The sequence below is a fragment of the Bombyx mori genome, chromosome 1 (assembly GCF_030269925.1).
Source record: "Bombyx mori chromosome 1, ASM3026992v2".
Taxonomy (NCBI): Eukaryota; Metazoa; Arthropoda; class Insecta; order Lepidoptera; family Bombycidae; genus Bombyx; species Bombyx mori.
Window position 1 is genome coordinate 5,266,904 of NC_085107.1, and position 23,608 is coordinate 5,290,511.

Consider the following 23,608-nt stretch of genomic DNA (forward strand, 5'->3'; position numbering starts at 1 on the left):
CTCGTTAACGAATAAAATTTTTCTTTTCCATTACTGTTTAACTTGTTTAACTATGATTTGTTTTAATACAGTACCATTATCCAAGTGCTTACTAACATACGGTAAAACTTGAATTAAATTACTACCGAACTCAAATGTAATTTTAGTTAATCCGAATACCTGGCAGGAATATGTCGAATAGCACAGAGCTAACAAGATATTCAAACAATGTGTCTGGCCGCGTGGATTCGGTTGTGTAATAACATCGATTCATTTGAGCTCTCCCGGCAATTTAGAATGCTCGGAAATTTGTATGTACTTCGCTCCGCGAAATTATTTTAATGAGCCAGAGTAATTTACGTGTTATCATTTAGTTTATCTACATAATATTATATTCTACGTAATATTGTATGAGCTGTTGTTTTGTATTTACAGATTAAAATAAACTATATTAATTACGTAGAGAAACAAATCTATTTTTATATTCATTCCTATTATAATAATTCCTACAAAAAAATACAATTTATGCATCTATAAGCATATACTAAACACGCTTCACTGCATAGTGTGCACTGCATAAGCACTGTGCTGTACAAATAAATATATTGAAATAAACGAGATAGCTAATTATAATTTTTGTTACGTAGCCTAATTGATCGATATCAGATTTTTTTTATTGCTTTGATGGGTGGACGAGCTCACAGCCCACCTGGTGCTAAGTGGTTACTGGAGCCCATAGACATCTACAATATAAATGCGCCACCCACCTTGAGATATAAGTTCTAAGGTATCAGTATAGTTATAACGGCTGCCCCACCCTTCAAACCGAAACGCATTACTTATTATAATTACACGCAAATCGGTGTGGTCGTCTCATATTTACCGATAAAGTTTTGCAAATATGTCTTAGACACAAAAAAAAACGTAGACTATATAGTTAGATTATAGAATAAATATCGTAGTTTCAATAAGAATCTTTGACGTAAAGTTCTCCAATGACTTAAAATAAATGTCGGAACCTTGGAAGAAAATCAAAACGCTCTTGAAAATAGCACGAAGAAAACGGATTACAACCGAATACTGCAGAGGAGTGATCGCGTCTGATTATTCTGGCTACGGCCAATGGGGAGCCACTCGAAGTTATTGCGGTATTCTGAAATACATTTTCGCGATCCTCGCGCATCAAACTAATTAATCTAAAACAGCTATTTTAATACGCTTTTATTACCTTCAGACGTATGTATGTTTGTAACGGAATCTTTGAACATGATTTTGACTCCTTTAGAAATGTCGGATTAACTCGAAATTTGGTATACTTATTATGGACCGACGACAATTTAATATTAAAAAAAAAAGTTGAAAAAAGAATAATTGAAAAAATTTAAATACAACCAAAAAATTGAAAATAAATAATAGTTTAAAAAAAAACTAACAAAATACGCTTTTATAGAAAATCAATAATAATAAAATATTTTTTTCTTACTCTATTTTTAATTCAAATTTATTAAAATTTATTTTATATTTCTTAGTTGGATTTTCTATACAAGCGTATTTTGTTAATTTTTTAAACTATTATTTTTTACAATTGGAAAACGGTGAGCGTTTTCGTTGCAACAACGTTCTGATTATTATTAGCTTTGTACTAAGCAATCAGAGTTGTAGTATAAGTTGCTTTCAAGTATCTCATATAGTTATAATTGCAGTGTAGCATATCGTGTAATTTTGTTAAAATAACTGTACTTACATTTGAAAGTAAATTAAAAACCCTATAGATAAATTTATTTCAAAATACATTTTCTTATAAATGTTCGTAAGTTTCTTTCGTACATTTGAAGCATTGCTTAATGTTTTGAATTAATGAAGTGGGCAGATAATAGGGGATTTGGATACCCTCTTACGAGTAACCTACATAGATAGGAAGAAGACCTAACTTCCTCAAAACAATTACTTTAAATAAGGCTTCATATAAATTTAATCACTTTGTTTGGGAGTCTCACGGCCGCATATTTTGTTTTCTTAGAAAATAAAAAGCAAACTGATCTAGGACAAATATGGTTTTTCTGTACTAGTCAATCTGTCTCATTGTCCGAATTAAAAAAAAAAAAACTACAACTGTAGAATATGGATCATATGTGACAATGTTTGTGAAAAATTATGTTCTGCAAAAGTTATGTAATGTTTTATTGGTAGTAGGACGCCTTATGAGCCTTATCTGTTTCTGCCGTGAAGCAGTAATGCTTTTCGGTTGGAAGGGTGGGGCAACAGCTGTACTGTAAACATTGAGACTTAGAAATCATGTCTCAAAACGGGCGCTGTCATTAACGCGGTATATGGGCTGTGGTGACCATTTTACACCAGGTGAGCCGTGAGCTCGTTCACCCACTCCAGCAATAAATAAAAAATAACATTAAGTTACCAATTTTTTCTATTTACGATCAAAAACTTTATTTTTAGGAAAACTTATATAATTAAACTTTATTATATGATTCTCCTACAAACACTCTTCAGAACATTAATAAAAAAATTTTTTTAGGTGAAGAATAATGTGATAGATACGATTTGAAAAGCAGGATACTCGACTTTACTCTGATTAAAGTTATCGGTTACGTGGTTATGACACTTGAGCGTGGCAACAACATTTATGCCGGCCCTATAGTTGTCTTGTGCTAACAAATAGTAGGAGGTCCGCTTATCTACTCATCTCAGTTTCTCTTTGTGAATTAATGAAACCAAAACCTCACTGTAACTGTTCTACTAAGAACACGTACTAAGATTAATGAAAAGATACAGACGATACAGTCCACGGTAGGTCATGCTTCGACAAAAACATGCAATATATCGAACGATGAGAAGTGAAACACAAAACACATATTTTACACCTACTGCTCTCACTAATTACAGCTACTAATCTTACCAGTGAATTAAGAAAAAAAAGAAACTTTTGAAATTACATACCTTACTTCGTTTTGGTTCTACGGAAATAATTGGTAGATACATTTAAGATTTTTCCTTTGCTCATTATGTTCATAAAACAACAAGCTGCCGCTTAGTATTAAGTAGATTGTGCTTTGAGAAATAATTCAGTTAATAAAATGCGACTCAAACAATTATATACAAATTTTAAATTAGAAACATTTTTTTTTTATTGCTTTGATGGATGGACGAGCTCACAGCCCACCTGGTGTTAAGTGGTTACTGGAGCCCATATACATCTACAACGTAAATGCGCCACCCACCTCGAGATATAAGTTCTAAGGTCTCAGTATAGTTACAACGGCTACTCCACCCTTCGAACCGAAACGCATTACTGCTTCACGGCGGAAATAGACGAGGTGGTGGTACCTAACAATAATAGAGAGTAGAGTAGGTATAAGGGTGCTTTTCATTAATTGTAAATACATTGAAACGCAAGTAGATACAAGACTAGTTGAGATCTCACACCTTCGGTACATGGTCTGAATAATTATTCTAGAAACGAACGGACGGTGGGCGAGCTCACAGTCCACTTGGTGTTAAGTTGTTACTGGAGCCCATAGACATCTACAACGTGAATGCGCCACCCACCTTGAGATATAAGTTCTAAGATCTCAGTATAGTTACAACGGCTGCCCCACCTTTCAAACCGAAACGCATTACTGCTTCACGGCACACGGCAAAAGGCAAATAGGCAGGGTGGTGGTACCTACCCGTGCGGACTCACAAGACGTCCTACCACCAGTAAACGTTTTAGTTAATTACGTTTTAGTTCCTTATACTTTCATTGTAAACTAGCTCTTGTAGTCCAGTCCCCTTAAAGAAAGGACTGCACTGATGATATACGTTGGGCTATTAAGTTCTGTGCTCATTCCAGAGATGGATCGTGTTGATAATTCAAATCTATATTGATTTGTACTATGCGATTGAATTGCTTGCCAGGGTGTCTAATCGGTAATCCTTGCTCATTGTTTGACTCAAATCTTTGAAATTGTGGGACAAGCTAATTATAGAATTAAATTAGCTACCTAAGCTCCTCCTCCTCGAATCGTGTTCCTCATGTCTGAGGGTCGTGACCACCATCACCCATGAGCTTCAATCTTAAGATGTTTTTCCACTTTCCCCTGTCCACGGCGTCATGCAGCGCGCTGTACACTGTACTGTCCAAAGCGGTCCGGATCTGATCGGACCAACGAGTCGGGTTGCGGCCTCTAGATCTATTGCCTTCAACTTTCCCTGTGATCATAAGTTTTTCCAAGTTATCGCCGTCTTTCCTCGCAATGTGACCAAAATATTCGAGGATCCGCTTCAGACATACAGTAGACAGTCTGATTTTGACGCCCAGTTGCTTCAATATCGACACGTTAGTCCTAAGCTAGCTAATTAATAATAGCCGTGTTCATTGAATGTTGTAGAATAATGTAGAATGATTTCCTTAACGGATTTTATAAAAAAAAAATAAGGTTCAATAGAATAGATTTTATTTAATGCTCGTATTAAAATAATTAAGATTAATTTCGAATTATAATGAACATTATTTTAGATATTATAATAGAAAGCTTTGCGTTTACTCGGACCTCTTTTTAAAAGAATGAGAAAATTTTAAATAGCAGGCACAGTTACAATGATATTTTCAATGAAAAATTGCATTCATGTAAGCCGAATCGCGCACTGGCATTCAAACATTCATAACAAGAGAGTAAGTTTTAACGTTGCGGCCAATAAATCTTTCAGAGAACATAAAAAAGAATAAGAACATAAGAAAAAGCATAATAAAAGGTTTTTACTGTAAACTACTTTTGGAACACGAAGTAGCCTTTGAATATGCTATAACACGTTTTGTTTTGTTTTCATTCATTGATAAAAAATCTTCTTTGATATTAATAAGGCAACATAATAAAGGCAAACAATGCGATATGTTACTTCATAATACATATACAGTATTCCATTGTTTCAATGAAAGGGCTTTGGGAAAGAGCCTTGTTACTGATATTTTGTGAGTTTCCATAAAATTACATTCTCTTTTGAAATATTCACAGTGCAATCATTCTGAGAACGTGTATAAAGTTAAATTCTAAAACGCATCATAAAACAATGATAAAGCCGATATGCCGCAAACGCAATGGAAAACAAAAAATTAAAATATTATGAATACATATGTATATGCTTCCGTGTTCTTAAAAAAATACGAGAAGATTACACGAATAAAGTCGTAAACAAAAATTGTTTTATATTTACACATTTTTTCATTTAACTTTATCATTTTCCATTCACCTTCGACTTAATCACACTCAAGTGGGATAATAATACCATTCAAAGATTGCCTTTGGCGTTGATTCGAGGAAAAACATATATTGACGAACAAAATTCGAGCCATTATTTAATGAAAAGGTAACAGAAGAAAAAATATTATATAAATAAATAAAATATGCAAATCATTATTTATCAGTGAAATCGTTTCAAATTGAACAACGAACCCAAAATTTCAATCTAGTAAAAGCTACTTCTTGTACAATGTGCAAATTGTTTGGGAATTCCCTTTTCAGTCATCTGAAATGTATAGAAAATAAGAAAATAAATTCGAAGTTGAAAAATTCGCGTCCCATATTTGAAACACGGTATTCGCTCCAAGCATTTTCACACATTATTCTTGCAGCACTGTGTGGTTTACGATACAACGAAAAATAAAAAGCATTCAGTCCAATCTCGGTTCGGTCGATGCGGATACGTCGTAACGGGTAGATACCAATTTTATTGATGTATAAAACATTCAGTTTTTCGGTCAAGGAATGCGTACGAAATTGAAATGTTATTATTATATTTTTTGTAGACTGTTAGTAACGTATTGAAAAATATAAAAAAATATATGTTTCAAAAGGAAACAATAGTACCTAAATTATTAATTTAAGAAATATCTTACGGCGTGAGCATGCGATAACTGCTTAGACACACAATCAAACAGTCAATTGCATTAGTTTAAGCACGAAATTTGTTTGGGAAAGGGAAAGAAAAAATGGGAAAGACAAAATACGGACTATTCAGTTGCGGACTCCAACGTTCTGCCACTAGGAATCACGTGAACACATCTGTATTTGTTAGAGGTTTTTAAACACAATTTCTCGTTTCTTCGATATGGAAGTTTTTCGAAAGTATATTTTAAGTCATTGAGTATATAAATGTAGATTTGGGAGCTTGGCACATAAAATAAAATTATTCCACTGTTGTTTTATTCTTCTATTCTAAAATCTTCTTTATTTTAATAGTTCAAAATCAACTGACACCTTTTACACCTTGCTCATTTCTTAACTGTCTTCGCCATTTTCCTTTTCTCTGTCATTCTGTCTCTCATTCTCTTTTCCCTTTCTTTCCGTTTTCTCTCACTCACATCTTTACGCTCCGTTCTACACTCTGTTATACGTTCCGTTCTTACCAATTCTGCAAATATAAAAGTATATTTTTTTTAGGAAATTTGGTATCATCCCCAGGATCGAATGGTAAAAGTACATCAGACTTCAATTTGGGCCAGGGACGCGCTTGAGAATCGAAATTGATATTGATTTCATCGTAATTATATTGATTACGTTCTGACGACGAGTTGATAGCGCTTCCCATTATTTGGAAAAGTATTAGAGTTGACACTAATGGCTTTTACGTGGTGAGGCTGACGTGCCTTCCATCAACCGTAAATTAAAAGTTGGGGATTACCACTCACTTTTATTCGCTTGATCATGTTTGATATTGATATTTCCATGTAAATTACAGGGGCTCAAATATGATACCTAACTGTTGATGTGTAAATTTTTTTGTAGTAAAATTATTTATGAACAGTAGGGTCATTGAGGCTTCGACCTCATATCTCAAAGTCGATGGCAACATTCATGGTATGAAATCAAATACGCTATGGGAGCTATCAGATTTCACGTGAAAACATTTCATAAAGATTGATTTCGATGTATTGTCCAAATTAAAAAGAAACAAAAAAATTTAAACTGTCATCTGACCCAAAGGTCTCGTTACCAGGTGATAAAATATGTAAAAAAATTACTGTCAACTTGTCTGACCGAGAACGGTATTGCCTGGATAAAAGTCGATTGCATTTATTTTGCATAATTGCATTAATTATTATTATTATTACAAAAAAATAGGTGTTAAATGGTTTTTCGTATTATTTAGAAATATAAGGACGTACATGAAGATTTTATTTTACTAAAATGACAGATATAACTTTCCAGATAACATCTCACGACTTAAAGCGAAAATATTCTTGATGTTCGATTACATAACTCACGATCTTTAACACTGTTCGTCGTCTTTAGTTCAACAAGCTCGAAAGTACCCATATAACCTGAAATGGTTGTTCCATATAACCTGAAATAACATTTTTGATAACGTTTACGTGCGGATTGTAATGTACAATGAGCAAGATAATATTTCCATTTGAACGAATTATTTTATTTTAATAGATGATTTAGAATATATCATAATAAAAAAATATTTTTTCTATAGTGCAAATATATTTGTTTGTATCTTTTATTATTAAGCGGATGTATCCTAAATAGTCTATCTACAAACGTTGATGCTCAATAACCTCAAATAAATAGATAGTTTTTTTTTATTGCTTCGATTGTTGGACGAGCTTACAGCCCACCTGGTTTTAAGTGGTTACTGGAGCTCATAGATATCTACAACATAAAATCGCCAACCACCTTGAGATATAAGTTTTGAGGTCTCAGTATAGTTACAACGGCTGCCCCGTCCTTCAAACCGAAACGCATTACTGCTTCACGGCAGAAATAGGCAGGGTGGTGGTACCTACCCGTGCGGACTCACAAGGTCCTACCACCAGTAAACAAGGTTAAGGGAGTTTTACTACAACAACAATGTTCAATAACGGGCACAACAAGGACGGAGATAAAATACATGGCTCATCTTTCAAACTCGAGTATATCAATCATACAGAATTACGTAGCAATTGTGTCGCTCAGCAATCGAAATTCGTATTACGTAGCGTCTTAAGCGTAATGTTCGAGATAGGCTCTGATTGGCTAAATTCCAAGCGTAGTGCGGCATGGTAAGCGGCGCTGCGCTGATGGCATGTAATCTCCTTCAATCTTACCTCGCCACAACCGCAACCCAGACCAATGCGTTTCGTGTTCTCGTGTTAAATGAATTTTGGATTTTATAATTACATATTGCTATTCAAAGTTAATTGATTTTGTTGGAATTTTTTTCTTCTTACGCTATGTCAGGCTATGTCAGCGTAACCTAACAAATAGGTGAGCTCACGAGGCTCAGACCTGACGACGTTGCTAACACTAACCCTAGCAAGAGCAGAACCTACCGACGGGTCGGAAACGCGACCCACTAAGTAGATCCGGCGAGAAACTCAGTGCGCTGTTTTGTTGGAGACTTGTTGGATACGAACAAATTTATCGTTAATCGAAAATCGATTGGCACTTGAGCGTAACTCAAGCTTAGTTTATCTTAGAATCTCGAGGCGTATATAAAAATTTGTTTGTATATTTAATTCGAATTTTCAGTTTTCAATCTATGTTATATTGTGGTCTCCAAAACACTCCAATTTACTAAATCACACAAAGCTCAAAGTACAAAGCTTTGGCAGTCAGCATAAACTACGCAAACAATATGAAATTATCCGAAAATAAGCTTAGGTACGCTGAAAACTTACAAAGGATCGTCAAACATCGTTAACCTCGCGAATAACTCGCCAGTTGAAACAGCTACTGTCAAAAATCATTTTAGGCCGTTTTTTCAGTAAAGCGTCCGTTGCCCTGGCAACCTGGCATCGAGCCAATGTATTCCCATTCTTCCATATTCGGGAAGATAAATTGCGAACTCGTGTTTTAAAATGAACGCGTATTTCTATCACTCCCGGGATTTTATTCGAATAGTGAAATTGGTGACTTGAATGTTGCGGTTACCAATTCACAAAGAGATTGTGGGTTGGATTTAAACGTTATGAATATAAAATAAGTATTAAAAACGTAGACCACAAAAAAGGGCAATAATATTAAATTTGATTTTTATTTAAGTATGATGTGCTTAAGTAAAAATCAATAAATGCGAAGGATTCTTGAATACTTTGGCCACATTGCAAGGAAAGAGAGTGACAACTTGGAGAAATTGGTGGTCACTGGAAGGGTCGAGGGCAAGCGACCAAGAGGCAGGAACCCGACCCGTTGGACGGACCATATTCGTGCAGCCCTTGATACCACAGTACACGTTGCTCTGCACTCAGCTGCAAATAGGAACAGATGGCGGTGCATTATAAAAAACAAACTGTTTCAAGGCCATGACCACGACCCTCAGTAATGAGGAAACCGACGCAAGGAGGAGATGATGTGCTTAATCAAAATAGCCATAGTTATAATTCCAGCTAGATAGTTTAAATTCATAAGCTAGAGGGTCAGTACGAGAATAAAAAATGAACGGACAACTTAAAAAAATTTAGCCGTTTGTTCGTCGATTATTGATTCGGGTAAAAATTTCAATGAACTAAAACCAATCTATGTAAAAAAGCAATAATGAGCCTGGATAATTACAACAAAACGTATTCTACGAAATAGTTCCTTGTTATGTTAGTATTCGAATTGACGTGGATGGACAAACTCTCACTATAATTTGTAAGTTTGCTTGAGTACGACTTGAACGATAAGAGCAACATGCTTTGGAAGATAGAGAATTAGTATACGTCCCATTTCACGGTGAGTAACGTCACTAGCACATGTGGAAATTAGTAAAATCAAACCGATGCCGCTGCCACTGAAAATTGTCTTTACTTATTGGTAATTTATAGGCTTATCTTTGCTAAAGTTAGCTGAACAAACAAATATGACCCTTAGTATCTTACATCTCCTTTACTTCCCATCTCTAAATAGCGCTTCGAGTCAAGAACCCACCTGGGTCAGGGGTCAATATTGTGCAAGACGTTTATTTTTGTCCTTGCCACGCCGATATGCTGATATAGTGTATGACGCATGGCTATTTATTGTATATACCCGATAGTAGAAATTCTGTACTTTAGCTATCTATCCGTCTGCCAATAGCATCGAGGGGATTATTTGTTCTCGTCATGACTACTACTAGTTCCCGTAAGACTAATTATAGTTTTTTAATTATAGTTTTTGTTTCAAACAATGAGCGAAGTGTTGGGTTTTGGATGATATCTCGCAGATTTATTCCGCGGGGAGATTGAAAACTACTATTGGACATGTTCTCCGCGATAACTTTCTCAACTCAAAAGAGTATTGCTTATATGAGATATTTGAGGTGTGGTTTCCGATCGACTATTGCCGTTATTGGTGGGTTTTTTTGCTTAAGAAAATCACAGACTTCCTTGAAAAGCCACGAATACCTCAATTGATGGTTATTTGTTCTTGCAACGTGTGAATTAAGTGAACAGAATGAACAATAAATGTATACAATAAATTATGAATTGTATCCTTTATCTCTTCATATAAAAAGTTTCTAAGCGCGCGATGATTTTTTGTCGTATTCAAAGGTACATAACATAAATAATTATTCAAAATCACACTCTTATTAACTTTATTTTGCAAACTTTTAACTTTAATAAATAATGATATTTATGAAATATCAATCGACGTGTAAATTTATTGTAAATAAAGCCTGTTTGACTATCACGACGAAATAATTAGAGATATCAGGAGACTATGTGTTTTTTTTGTTAAATAACATTCCTTTATTTCGACTGTAAGCTTATAATGCTTTGTTGAATAAATCAGTTTTACACTCAATGTTGAAAAACAATGTTCATATTATTGGATTGACAATATCCCGCCCGGTAATACTTTTTACAGTATAGCTCAACAGCGCTCAATTTAAAATGAACAGGCCTCCCACTAACAAATTGGGCTTAGTTTAGTGAGGTACAAAATCGTTAATAGAACACAAATAAACATTAATGACTCCGCGCAACGTTCAAAGTTTCATTTTAATTAATCGATTTCTACGCGGAAGTAACAGCCATTCGATATATTGTGGGAAATACGAAGCCAACAAGTTGTGAAATCGACACATTAGTTCCGTATACGAAGCTCTAAAGAGACTGAAGTCGTCGTGGCCTAAAGAATAAAACGTTCGGTGCATTCGTATGTAGCGATGCACCGGTGTTCGAATCCCGCAGGCGGGTACCAATTTTTCTAATGAAATACGTACTCAACAAATGTTCACGATTGTCTTCCACGGTAAAGAAATAACATCGTGTAATAAAAATCAAACCCGCAAAATTATAATTTGTCGTCCATCGTCCATCCATCTAAGCAATAAAAAAAAAAAAAGACTGCAGGTATATATATTTTTTTATTGCCCTTGTAGGCAGACGAGAATACGGCCCACCTGATGGTGAGTGGTTACCGTTGCCCATGGACTTCAGCAATGCCAGGGACAGAGCCTAGCCGCTGCCTACCGCTTAATACTCTCCACAAGCCTCGTTTGAAGAAGGACATGTCATAGCGCTCGGGAGGGGAGTCAACACCGTGGAGGGGAGCTCATTCCATAGCCGGATGGTACGTGGCAAAAAAGATCTCTGGAAACGCACTGTAGTTCCGAAGTGCGATTCGTTCATACGATTTAGACTGAAATAGTGTTTAGACGAAACTGTGTCCCAAGAATACCGTCCCGTGTTCTGAGGAATGAACTTGAACCGGGCGCACTCGTGCACTTGACTGTCGTTTGACATCTCACGACCAAGTTCACGAATGTTCTATCTATTAAATATTATGTTCAGTTTGGTTTCGTATAATTTTATAACGTGAGATATAATCAAACTGGTTTTGATGCGTTATGCCGTTGACTGGTTACTTTCTGTTAGAAATCATTTGATTTCGATTTTTAAAATAATTCAAATGCCTATAGCATGCGCTTGAAGATTAACTGTGGAATATAATAGGATGTTTTCGCAACTGGCGCTCTTTCGACAAAGTCAAAGCATTCATTCAATACCACAATCCTGTTTAGACAATCAAGGCAATGGACGAAGGGCGCCTTCCCGAGGGGTGATAATACCAATTCCTTCACCTCGTCAGTCTTTCTCTCTCTATCACTATGTTAGAGCGGGCAAGCGATATTCACCAAATACATGCTTGAGTCTATTGTGATTTTTCCCCTCCGACACAGTATATGAATGCATGGTGATACAATTAAAATAATAAACCAATGATATTGAAACCGATTTGGTTACTAAAAGGTAATAAAGAGAAATATACATTAAACACAAAAAATCTGGTTAATTTTAAATTATTAAATTATTAGGAGTGAAGAGAGAGAATACTAGTGAATTTTTGAACTAAATTTACGTCGCTGAGTCTTATCTTAATCTCTAAGCTTTTTATTCGTTAGCTTGTTGCTGTCATGATCATTGGTGTATTAAAACTCATTACCGGTATGCGGTTGTTGAAGTTATGCAACTGTAAATAACTGAGGTAATAGAGGACTGTAATAGGTGTTATATGAACATCATAAGTATAAGCCACAACCCACCTTGTCACGTCAACATAATGATACTTGGATTTGCATCTCGCCTGAATCCTAGTCCCTATATTTTTCGGATTTCCTTTGTGTATCAGTTTGAGTACGGGCCAGCGAGACCCAAGAAGACGATGTCTTAGATGCCATCTAAAAACTTGAAGGACGCATGTTTTGTCCCCCCATTTGTCTCACCTGGCCCCCGTCTTGCTCACATGGCCCCAACAAGGCTCGATTGAGTCCTGTCGAAAGCCATTTTTATTGCCATTGTAGGCAGACGAGCATTCGACGACCTATTTGTGAGGGTCTCTCGTAACGTATTGACGTCATAAAGATTTAAAAAAAATTTAATTACATATAAACCGAAATATGGTTATAATATAATTAAGCTTAAAATGTCAAAGATTATATAAAACTTCACAACAATTTCGACACGTGTATTTCAAAGAGGTGTATGTATTTTAATAGGTACTATTAATAATTTCTGACATTTCATTTTTCGCTCACAACTACGATTGCACTCACAATTAAACGATTTCACAAATGTATACAAAAGTTGTTGGAGACTAAGTTACTGTGCTTTTGTTGTTCTGTGGAGGGTCGTTGCGCCACTTCGCCCCCGTGACGCGAGGGTCGCCGTAATTCCTCGGCGTTTCATTTCCCGTTAAAGAGGCCTAGCCTCCGTTGTGTGCTCGTTTGCCGCGAACTTAATCATACTTTGTCATTTTACTGAATTTTTATCGGATCCACTTAATTTTTATAGTAAAACACGTAAAGAGTTTAATGTGAACATTATCTTCTTTTACATTTTCGTTGTTTTTTGAAGACGAAAAACAAAACGCATTTTGTTCCATAACGAAAGTAATCATGCGAAATATTAATTGCAACCAACCTTCATCTATATATTAATACGTGAAGCAAAAACTTTGTACCCCTTTTTACGAAAATTGCGCCGACGGAGGAGTATGAAATTTCCCACGCTTATAGAGAATATAGAGAAGGAGTGCACAATGATAATATATTTTTTAATAATGCATAAAAGATACATTAAATCAATAAAGAAAACATTACACACACTGCCATTTATTTGATACACACATACATATGTATATATTATCTTTGTTTATTGTCAAACCTTAGTTAATGCTTAAAGTCTGTGGTCAAATTGAAAATAGGTTAATATTGTTTGTCTTTATTAATATTTGTCTATAGCGTAGTCTTGGCGAAATCTGTGAATAAAGAAGTATAATAATCTTTGACAATACAACCTTAATAATGTTCAAACTTATAACTTCAATTAATTATAGTCGAATTTCGACTATTGCGAGACCACTAGTTTCACTAATTTCTCCGTCTTATTCTCTGCTTTAATTGAAGTTCGGCTGTTATTTGAAATGTCATCGTAAAATGATAATACACACCACCACATGACTTAATTAAATCTGGAAACACTTCGGCTTAGTTTGAAGCAGCCACACTAATTTTATTTTCGAAAAAAATCTATAAGGGATGTGCTGGAGAATTGCAAAGTTGCTCGCACTCAATTAGATGAAGCATTAACAGCTTAATAACAAATTATAGCGTTCCCTTCAGTTTGCACGATTCGTAAACATAATTAAATATTTACAGTTTTCGTGGCCAGGGACGATTAAGTTGTACAAACAAAGCCTTACATTCCCGTGAGACCACGAAAATTGAAAAATATTCGAAACGTCGCTAATAATAAACGTGAGATTAATTGTCAAAATAGTTTTAATCATACTATATTTTATTATAGTTTAGTTTACAACGTAATAAGAACTGTTTTGCATAGAAAATTTGTATAAAAATTTTAGCGGTATTATAAATAGTACGTACGTACATGTTTAAAGCAATTAATTATTTTATGTGCATGTACATTAATGTGTGTGTACATAAATACATTAATACATTCATTAAAATTTTTTTTTGTTAATTTTTATATTTTCAAGCTTACATTTTGTCTCTTTTATGTAAACCATGAATTTCAGTATATTTCTTGTCTATTAACTTTCTATTTCTGTGTATGCGAAGTAAAGCTGTTGTATTCTTTGTACGAGGAGCCCTGCTGCTTGAGATACAGGTTTTATCACCTAGTTCAAGCACAGATGCACATTATGCTTGTGTCTCTACTTCTATGTTCCTCCTTGCGTCGTATTCCTCATTGCTGAGGGTCGTGACCACCCTTTTGTATCACCTTCGCACGCACGATTTTTCTCCATCCATTCTTGTCTCTGGCGGTGTGGAGGGCGTTGTGAAACGCGGAATCAAGAGCGATGCGGATCTGGTCGGACCAACGTATTGGGCTGCGCCCCCGAGGTCTTTTCCCATCTACCTTACCAGTCACGATGAGCCTCTCGAGATTGCTACCATCCTTCCGTGCACTTCTATGTTAATAATAAATAAATAAATAAATAAAAATAAAAAAAAATTATCATCACATGCCACCAAAACTGCAGTTTGAATGTTGTACTGAAAACTAATAAATTCATCTTACTTTTTTAACTGTAACAATATTTGAATAAATTCCGCAGCGTTCTCTTTTCCAATTATTACTGATATAACTGTTCTGCATTATTCATACAGAAAGTCACAAATGTGTCTGTCTGTTAATTGACAACCACAACAAACTGGGCAGAGTGGAGGAAAATACGATTATGTAGTTCATTAGCATAAATGGTGGTTCGGATCGTAATAATTCGATTGAAAGGCTTGAAATGTGTTTAGCAATAAAATACAACAAATTTACTAGTAGTTGATTCATGTTTGGTATTGTTTTGCAACCGAATTACAGAGGTCAGATGGTAACTAACAGAACAAATCAGTAACTTATTAAAGTGACTAGTTCAAAGTATATTTGATATCAGTAATCGACTATCGTATATAATTAATCCAGGTCAGATCCAATATTGTTTAATATTTTATAAATCTCTAGTGGCATTCAATAAATATAAACAACTTCATGAAGAACTACGAACCAACTTGTTTTTTTATTTTTTTTTATTGTTTGTTATGTTATTGTTTAGATATAGGTGAACGAGCTCACAGCCCACCTGGTGTTAAGCGGTTACTTGAGCCCATAGATATCTACAACGCAAATGCACCACTTACACTGAGATATAAGTTCTAAAATCTCAGTTTAGTTACAACGGCTACCCCGCCCTTCAAACCGAAACGCATTACTGCTTCACGGTAGAAATAGGCAGGATGGTGGCACCCACTCATGCGGACTCACAAGAGGTCCTACCACCAGTAAAGTTTTGCAACAACTTAACTTCTACTTTCAACGGTCACAATTCGTTGTCTTTATTTTAGCATGTCTACAGTAGTATGAGGCAGCGATGTAAATACATAATCACTACATAGTATAAAACAAAGTCGTTTTCTCTGTCACTATATCTGTCTGTCCTTATGCATGCTTAAATCTTTAAAACTACGCAACGGATTTTATGCGTTTTTTTTAAATACATAGAGTGATTGAAGAGGAAAGTTTATATGTATAATAACATCCATTAAATAGTGAAGAAATCAATAATAAATTACAGTTTCCGAAGCGAAGCGAGGGCGGGTCGCTAGTGCCAAATAAACTCATTCGGATGAAATCCTCTTAATTAAAACCAAAGCTCTCGTTGCATCGGAAACGAAAACGTTGAATATTTGCAAAAGCAAAATTAACTTTATTTGGATTTATTTGGATTTCGCTAAAACAAACCGTCCGCACAGCTACCGAATTAATAATTTAAAATAAATGACTATTTGGCTTACATTATACAAATAAGCTCGTGAAATTGTGTGTTATGCGTGCAATTTACTTTGATAGAAACATTTACGTGCAAAGTTTAGATTGGAATCGTTCTCAAAAACGAATACGGTAAATACGCGATCATAAACTAAAATGATGAGCGAATAATTCGCAATCGAAAAATTGTTATGGGACAAATAATAGTCACTGTGTTCTGGAAATCAGAGTTGATTACTACTACATTGACCAAACTCTTCTTGTATTCGCTACAGAAACTAAGTAACTTCCACAGAGAGTAGGCAAGGATAAATTTAAAGTCATTGTAACTTAAAGTACAAATTTAACGCCTGGAATTTCCACTGGAAGATAATAATAATGATATAGTTTATAGAAAATTATGAGGGAGAAAAAACCTTGAAGAATACTTAGACTAAGTCACAAGTCAAGTCACCACATTTTTTGTTATTGTCATTGCTGTGATGTGGTCTGGTCGCATTGGATTAGACGAGTTGAAATAATACGTCCATTCAGTTTGAAGGTCCGGATTATTGTGTAAAAGATGTATTTAGTTACAAGACAGTAAAACAGTAGTGCTGAAGAAGTACTTTAAATAAGGCTGTATACATACTTGAATGTTTACTCACTACATTGCCATAGTAGACAGACGAGCCTACGGTTCACCTCATGGTGAGTGCTTACGTCGCTCATGGATGATATCAACGCGAGGTGCATAGCCAAGTCACTGCTTATCGCTTAATATACGTTTTGTTACAATAATCAATCAATTATATTTTACTAATTCGCGATTGGAAGATCATATTTTACTAATCTCTGGCATTGCACACTAAACTAAAACAATTTACACTCAGATCCTCGACTTGTATGGAACACAGAGTGCTCCACTGGATAACTTTGCATTACATCTCTTGAGTCATCTTATAACACAACTATTATTATGATTTGCGTAATTACTGGTAGCAAGACCTCTTGTGAGTCCGCGCGGGTAGATACCACCGCCCTGCCTATTTCTGTCGTGAAGCAGTAATGCGTTCCGGTCTGAAGGCTAGGGCAGCCGTTGTAACTATACTGTGATCTTAGAACTTATATCTCAGGCTGGGTGGCGCATTTACGTTGTAGATATCTATGGGCTCCAGTAACCACTTAACATCAGATAGGCTGTGAGGTCGTCCACCCATCTAAACATTAAAAAAAAAACTTTGATAATGTATAATTAGTGAGACCTTGATTATGCTAATCTTGGTAAATGAAAATCTTTTTTCGTAAAGCCTCACGTATCACCAAATAGACGTTTTGTGATAGTGAAATAAGTCATGGACAAAAATCGATTTTAATATTTTTCAGGTTAATTACCGAATTCGCTTATGTGACTGTATTATTGGATTTTAATATTCAATCACCTCATTAGTCTAATGCTCAGTGTCTTCTAAGCTGCTCATTAGATACAGGTTCGTTTCGTATTCTAAATTGTAGTATTTTTATTGAATTTATTTAAACTAACCCTTATAACGTTTATATGTTTCGGACATCCATGAGAAAATTATAAGATAATCTCACAAGCAGCAAGTAATTGGACAGAGTCTAGTGGTTGGCCATTAGTTAGGTCGAAGATTTCACAACTGAGAACAATCCAAATGTATGTATTGGATATTAATATCGTCACCAGATAAAGTTTTACGGAAGCCAGATGTCTACCGTCCGTGGACATCCTATCTAGCGCCGTCCGTGTGTCGTCTAAAAGGGAAACTTAGAAGAAAACTTACAAGTATTCGGCAGTCTGTGGATTGTGGTATTTTGTATTAAGACGTCTCTGATTCTACTGTAGTTATTGGAGTCCAAGGTTATGCTACAGGTCGGTCTGTAGTGCTACAGGTTGCCGTTTGTTATAAACCCGAAATAACTCTTGCCACCACCCTCTTACCGCCCGTGCCTCCCTAACTCTATTGACGTGAAATTTGCGTGCGGGCTCCTGAAATCTTGTTTAAAATAAATTCAATACTTTGATAGTACGACTTCTTTCAACTCTCTACTGTCTGATGCTTTTTCGAAGAGTAATTTGAAATTGCACGTGCAATTGCAAAATGAGATTTGGATTATTAACATATTTTATTGTTACAGGTTACACCGAGGAGAAACCTTCCACGCATTTCACCGCCCAGTTGCCGAATGAGGTGAGCCCGGTGCCCGCCGCCCCCGCCGGGCCCGAGCCCCCCTCACAACCAGCGTCTGAACCTCTCTCCTATGCACTTCTACACCTCTCCAACTCAGACACAGCTGAAACGCCCTTTCTCCCAGTACAGTCTTCGCCTGTCTCCCCTACTCTGCCACCGGCGAGCGGCAAATCTACATCGATGTGTTACACGAGCACAGGTACGCTACTCTCTCTTCCACCAAAGAAGAAGGACATCTATCGGCCGTACTGCCTCGGTGATCGCGCAGCACACCCCGATCGCCCCGAAGAAGATCTCAATGCAGCTCGCGCTATTCTCGACTTAAGTCAGCACGCCGTCTACTTAACTCCGCCGCAGCGAATAGAACCATCACATCCAGAGCCACCACCACCACCACCGCCGCCGCCACCGCCACCGCCACCTGAAACACCAGCACCGGATACGTCTGCAGAGCGACCGCGCGAAACTATAGCCTATACCTACGATGCATTTTTCGTGAGTGACGGTCGTTCGAAGCGTAGAAGTTTCGCAAACGCCCCTGTCGAATGCGCACAACAGCCCGAGCCTAAGTCGAAGTACACATGCAGCGAGTGCGGGAAGCGATATGCCACGTCATCCAACCTATCACGTCACAAGCAGACGCACCGCAGCTTGGATTCTGTGGCTGCTAAGCGGTGTGGTGAGTGCGGTAAAGCATACGTGTCGATGCCTGCACTAGCAATGCACGTGCTTACACATCAGCTATCGCACGTGTGCGGTGTATGCGGGAAGTTGTTCTCAAGGCCGTGGCTCCTGCAGGGTCATTTACGTTCGCACACTGGAGAAAAACCCTACGGGTGTGCTCATTGCGGTAAAGCGTTTGCGGACCGTTCTAACTTACGAGCCCATATGCAAACACACTCTTCAGATAAAAACTTTGAGTGTTCGCGTTGTCATAAAACTTTTGCGCTAAAAAGTTACCTAAATAAGCACCAGGAGTCGGCGTGCGTACGCGACGAAGACTCGACGCAAACTGATCCAACTAACTCAGCGTCCGAGTAAAATCAGCCGCTTCAGGCCGATGCAACCAGGGACCGTAACCACCGCCAAAAGGCCTACAAGTAAACGTAAAGTATTAATATGAATTTAGCTTGTTAGCATAATATATAATAAATTAAAATAGTATTATAGGAGCGAGCACGACCGGCCGAGGCCGCACGGCGAGCGGCCGGTCGTGTCGCGACGAAATCGAGCAACGTTTCGCAAACAACGAATCATGTATGAACCCGTAGAGCCGCGGTCGCAGGCGTTAGGCCGTAGCGGTAGATGTCCCATTAAGTATAAATTTTAAATGTATATAATTAAACGTGGACAAAATATACCCATATATACATAGAATAATGAAATATGAATGAAACTAATATCTTTTGTAGGTGACTTTTACAAAAGCAATGTAGGTTAGAGAGAAATACTGTTTAAGTTAAGCGTCGGTATGCGAGAGCCGAGCGTCGAGCTCGTGGGTGTCGGTGAGGAACTTGCCAAAACTTTCCGTCCGAAGCTCCGCAGCACGCGCGCGTCCCTCCCCCCGCAGCGCGCCGCCGCCGGCCCACCTCAGTGCCTTAGCGACGACCGTGCGCCGCACAAATGCCGCATCCGCCCTCGACTACATTATACTATACACTATACTATATTATTATGTATATATTGCAAACGCTATCCTTATACTATACATATATATATAATATTTAGAAGATTCGCATTTAGTAAATCAATCAAAATGTATAAATAATATTACCAAACAAGTGTTTTGAAAATAAAAATTTACTGTGACAGTTAGTAAGATTAAACTACAGTAATAATATAGCTATAATGAGAGTATCTTAAATAAATTTTGTAGATTATTGAAGTATCCAATTTAAAAATTCTTCAAATTTTCGTGAAATCAATTCTATAATATGTACATGCAGTTTTCATTAATACGTGAATTAAATCAACATAAAATTAAAAGCAATAAAATAGTTTTAAGATGGCGGTGGGCGCATCCAGTGTCGGCGATAGAGTAGGGCCGTGCATGCGACCAAACAATTGATGCGCGTGCTTAGACAAGACAAACATAACTGGCAATAAAACTAACTTAGCGATAAGATAGGTTATAGTCTGTAATAAGGACGAGCACGAGGTGCTCGGTGTAAAATGGGTATTCGAAAAGCAATAATAACGTAGAAATTAAAGTCGCGATCTGCAGTCGTTTGGACGCAGCTGACTTCTATATTCAGTAGTTTAGTAGTGTAGTCTACCCCAGCTCGATATCGGCGTCACCGTCCTCCAATCTTTAAAAGTATTTTAAAATCAAATTGGTTCGTGAAGTTGACAAAAAAACAGTTTCTTTTTAATTTACTTCATTGAAAAGACATTGTTAACTTACGTTATGGCGGTGAGGTCGATGCTGTCCTTAGTCTATTAGTTAGTGCCTCAAGTCAATTCATTGTTGGTAAGTTTCTTTAAATCCTGTCAATTATTCATCTCATTAAAATGGTGATTCCTGTATTTATTGTATTGGAATTGCGATATTGAAATACCATATACCTCGCAGCAGTCACAGATTGCTCGTCGATAATAGGATATTTCATGTAATTTTCACAACTAACACCAAACCAATAAATTGTACCAATAAAGTCTGTACTCAAATCAAAAGATCTTCCGTTGAAATAGAATACTTTCTGCAATATTTATGAAATACATTTTGTGTTTAGGTGCTTTTTCTTTTTAAACGGATAGCCTCTGAGGCACTTGACGCTATTTCTTGATTCTCTCATTCGTAATATATCCTAATTACTGTAGCTTGTAGTGCCACATTAAACTACGTAGTTAGATAGTTTAGTTCCCTCTCGACTCACTTGAGATGTTTATTTTTACAAGTGTTAGTGACAAGGGTCGCGCGTAAAAGCAATATTAGATCATGTAAGGAATATAAAAAAAAAAAAGATGTATATCGTAAAATGTTCCGTAGATTTTAGACAGTTTTGGTGCTTGGGAGTACTATTTATGGATAAGTTAAAACGAAAGAAACATTACATCGAATATTACGTGTCATTGTGATATAGTTAATTATTCAGTTTATTCTTCATCGTCATATCTATTCACTGTATCTGTATCACTATCATTGTCTTCTTTTAATCTTGTAGTTTCATTGTAGTCAATTCCATGTACGTAATCTTTCGTGTACTCTCTTTTACTATACCTTAATAAATCTAACTTATCTGACCCTATGTCAGTGTTTAGTAAACATTCGCTAAGCAGCTTTCTATAAATTAATATAAAACAAAATATTTTATTCGAAATATTTATATGAACGTTATCGTAGTGTGTATGGATATGAACAAGTAACGACTATTGTAAAAGAAATCCAACTTATATACATGAGAATATACATTTATCTAGACTTGTAAATATATCCTGTGTACCAAATTCCCCTTCTTTACAATTTTTGCGATTGTAGGTGTAATGTAATTTTTATATAAATTTAATGATATACGCAATTTATTAGGAATGAGATTTTTTGCTTAAAATAATGAACATTGTAATAATCACATTTAAAAATCTAAATATATAATAATATCATAAATATCACATGTTCAGTATGTTACATTAGTTGCATTGAAATTGCGAATAAGCCATAAATGAATACGTACTTAGTCCTGCAAAATCATCATAAATAAACCGGAACTGATATTTAAATATTATTCTGTACGAGACCGTAATTTAAGAAATCAACATAAAAAAATATGTGTAAATAAAAACAAAAAATATTAGGTATATTAGTCAAACAAATCGCTATGAATCGATAAGCAATACTTCGTAACGACAGTGATATAGACATTTGTCCAATTAAGAAATTTTATAAGCAATAATAGTTAGTCAGTATTAGTTACTAGTAAAAGTAATAGGTATAAATAGTGATTGAAGTGCAAAGAAAAGCAATATTTAAAGCAATATAATTTAGGGTTAGTTTTCGACAGCTATATTTACCATTAATGTGTAGAGTACGTTCACGTGATACATAACTTATTTGTAAAACAATTATCTTCTTATTATTTAAGATAGTATACATAGTATTATTTACTATTAAATTCCAATTATTCGTACTTATAAAAAAGGAGAAGCAATATTTATTGTAAGTTAATTACGCAATTAGGCAAATTCTAAAACTTTGAGAGTTTTTAACTTTAGAGTGACTTCATAATATTTCTCTTTACAACTGAAACCTTACATTCGATCACAATTTCTCCATTCAGTTCGATTTCAGGTTAAACAGTATGTAGCGGGTAGCTATTATAGCAAACAAAATATTTGATAAATGCCTGGATCTCACTAACAACATTTTCAATAGAGTTTTTATATGTACAAATTTCGCATAACACCATACTACCCGTCGGTCTACTGAGCAATTTCACTCACAGCAAATCTCTGTGGATGATCTTGCCTTTGTCGTTACCTCCCAAAAGTAATTTAATATAATAATATTTGATACAGAATACTGATCAGATAATCTTAACATAAAGATTTTTTCAATTGAATCCTAATAGTCATACCAAGGTCGAGCAAAATGGACTCAAATTAAAAAAATTCGATGTATACTTCAAACATTTTTAAATCAACTATATAACAATTAACGGAATAACTTGTAGACAAAAATTGAAATAAAATCTGTTTAACGCAGGCATCACAAATTCCCGAGATTCTGTTGTCATAGCACAGATTTATTGTCAAGACTATTAAAAACGCAGACTAATAAAAAAATCTAAATCTATAAAAATAAATCTATCTACTTCCAAAAATTGTACTTATATTCTTAGTAACAAGCTCAGAGGCCATTTTCAATAAGTGAACGTGCTTTCTCGACTGTTTCGTGTAAAATACATTCACAATACGAACGATAACAGAATTACAAAAATATTAATAACTATAATAAGAAAACAAAGTAATCGAATATGATAAATTTGATACATCGTTATTGTACGAGTAACTCAAAATAATGAGCCTACGAAGCCTCTACGCCGTAGCATCTACGAACTAAATGCTACGTGAAAATCAGTTGATTTTCTTGGGAGTCGATTTCGAAGTTAAACAGATATAGACGAATATAACTACAAACAACAGTTACAACGATTGCTGAAAATGCTTAAAAATATAGTTGAAACAAAGTTTATATTTATTTGATCTT

General features: G+C 35.7%; 1 protein-coding gene and 1 long non-coding RNA gene across 2 annotated transcripts in view; one reads left to right on the forward strand and one right to left on the reverse strand.

Annotated features, from left to right (window-relative positions):
* Positions 1 to 20,684, forward strand: part of LOC101738623 (transcriptional repressor scratch 2) — a 48,620-nt gene extending 27,936 nt beyond the window's left edge. Inside the window, exon 2 of the mRNA XM_012693451.4 lies at positions 18,353 to 20,684. Within this exon, the coding sequence (XP_012548905.2) occupies positions 18,353 to 19,446 (1,094 nt within the window). The 3' untranslated portion in view covers positions 19,447 to 20,684. The remainder of the gene's footprint in view (positions 1 to 18,352) is intronic.
* LOC134199754 (uncharacterized) lies at positions 4,417 to 6,280 on the reverse strand. Its single transcript, XR_009974380.1, has 2 exons — positions 5,988 to 6,280; positions 4,417 to 5,502 (listed from the first exon to the last, which is right to left on the reverse strand). It is a non-coding gene; the product is annotated as an uncharacterized LOC134199754 (long non-coding RNA).
* Positions 20,685 to 23,608: the final 2,924 nt, after the last annotated feature.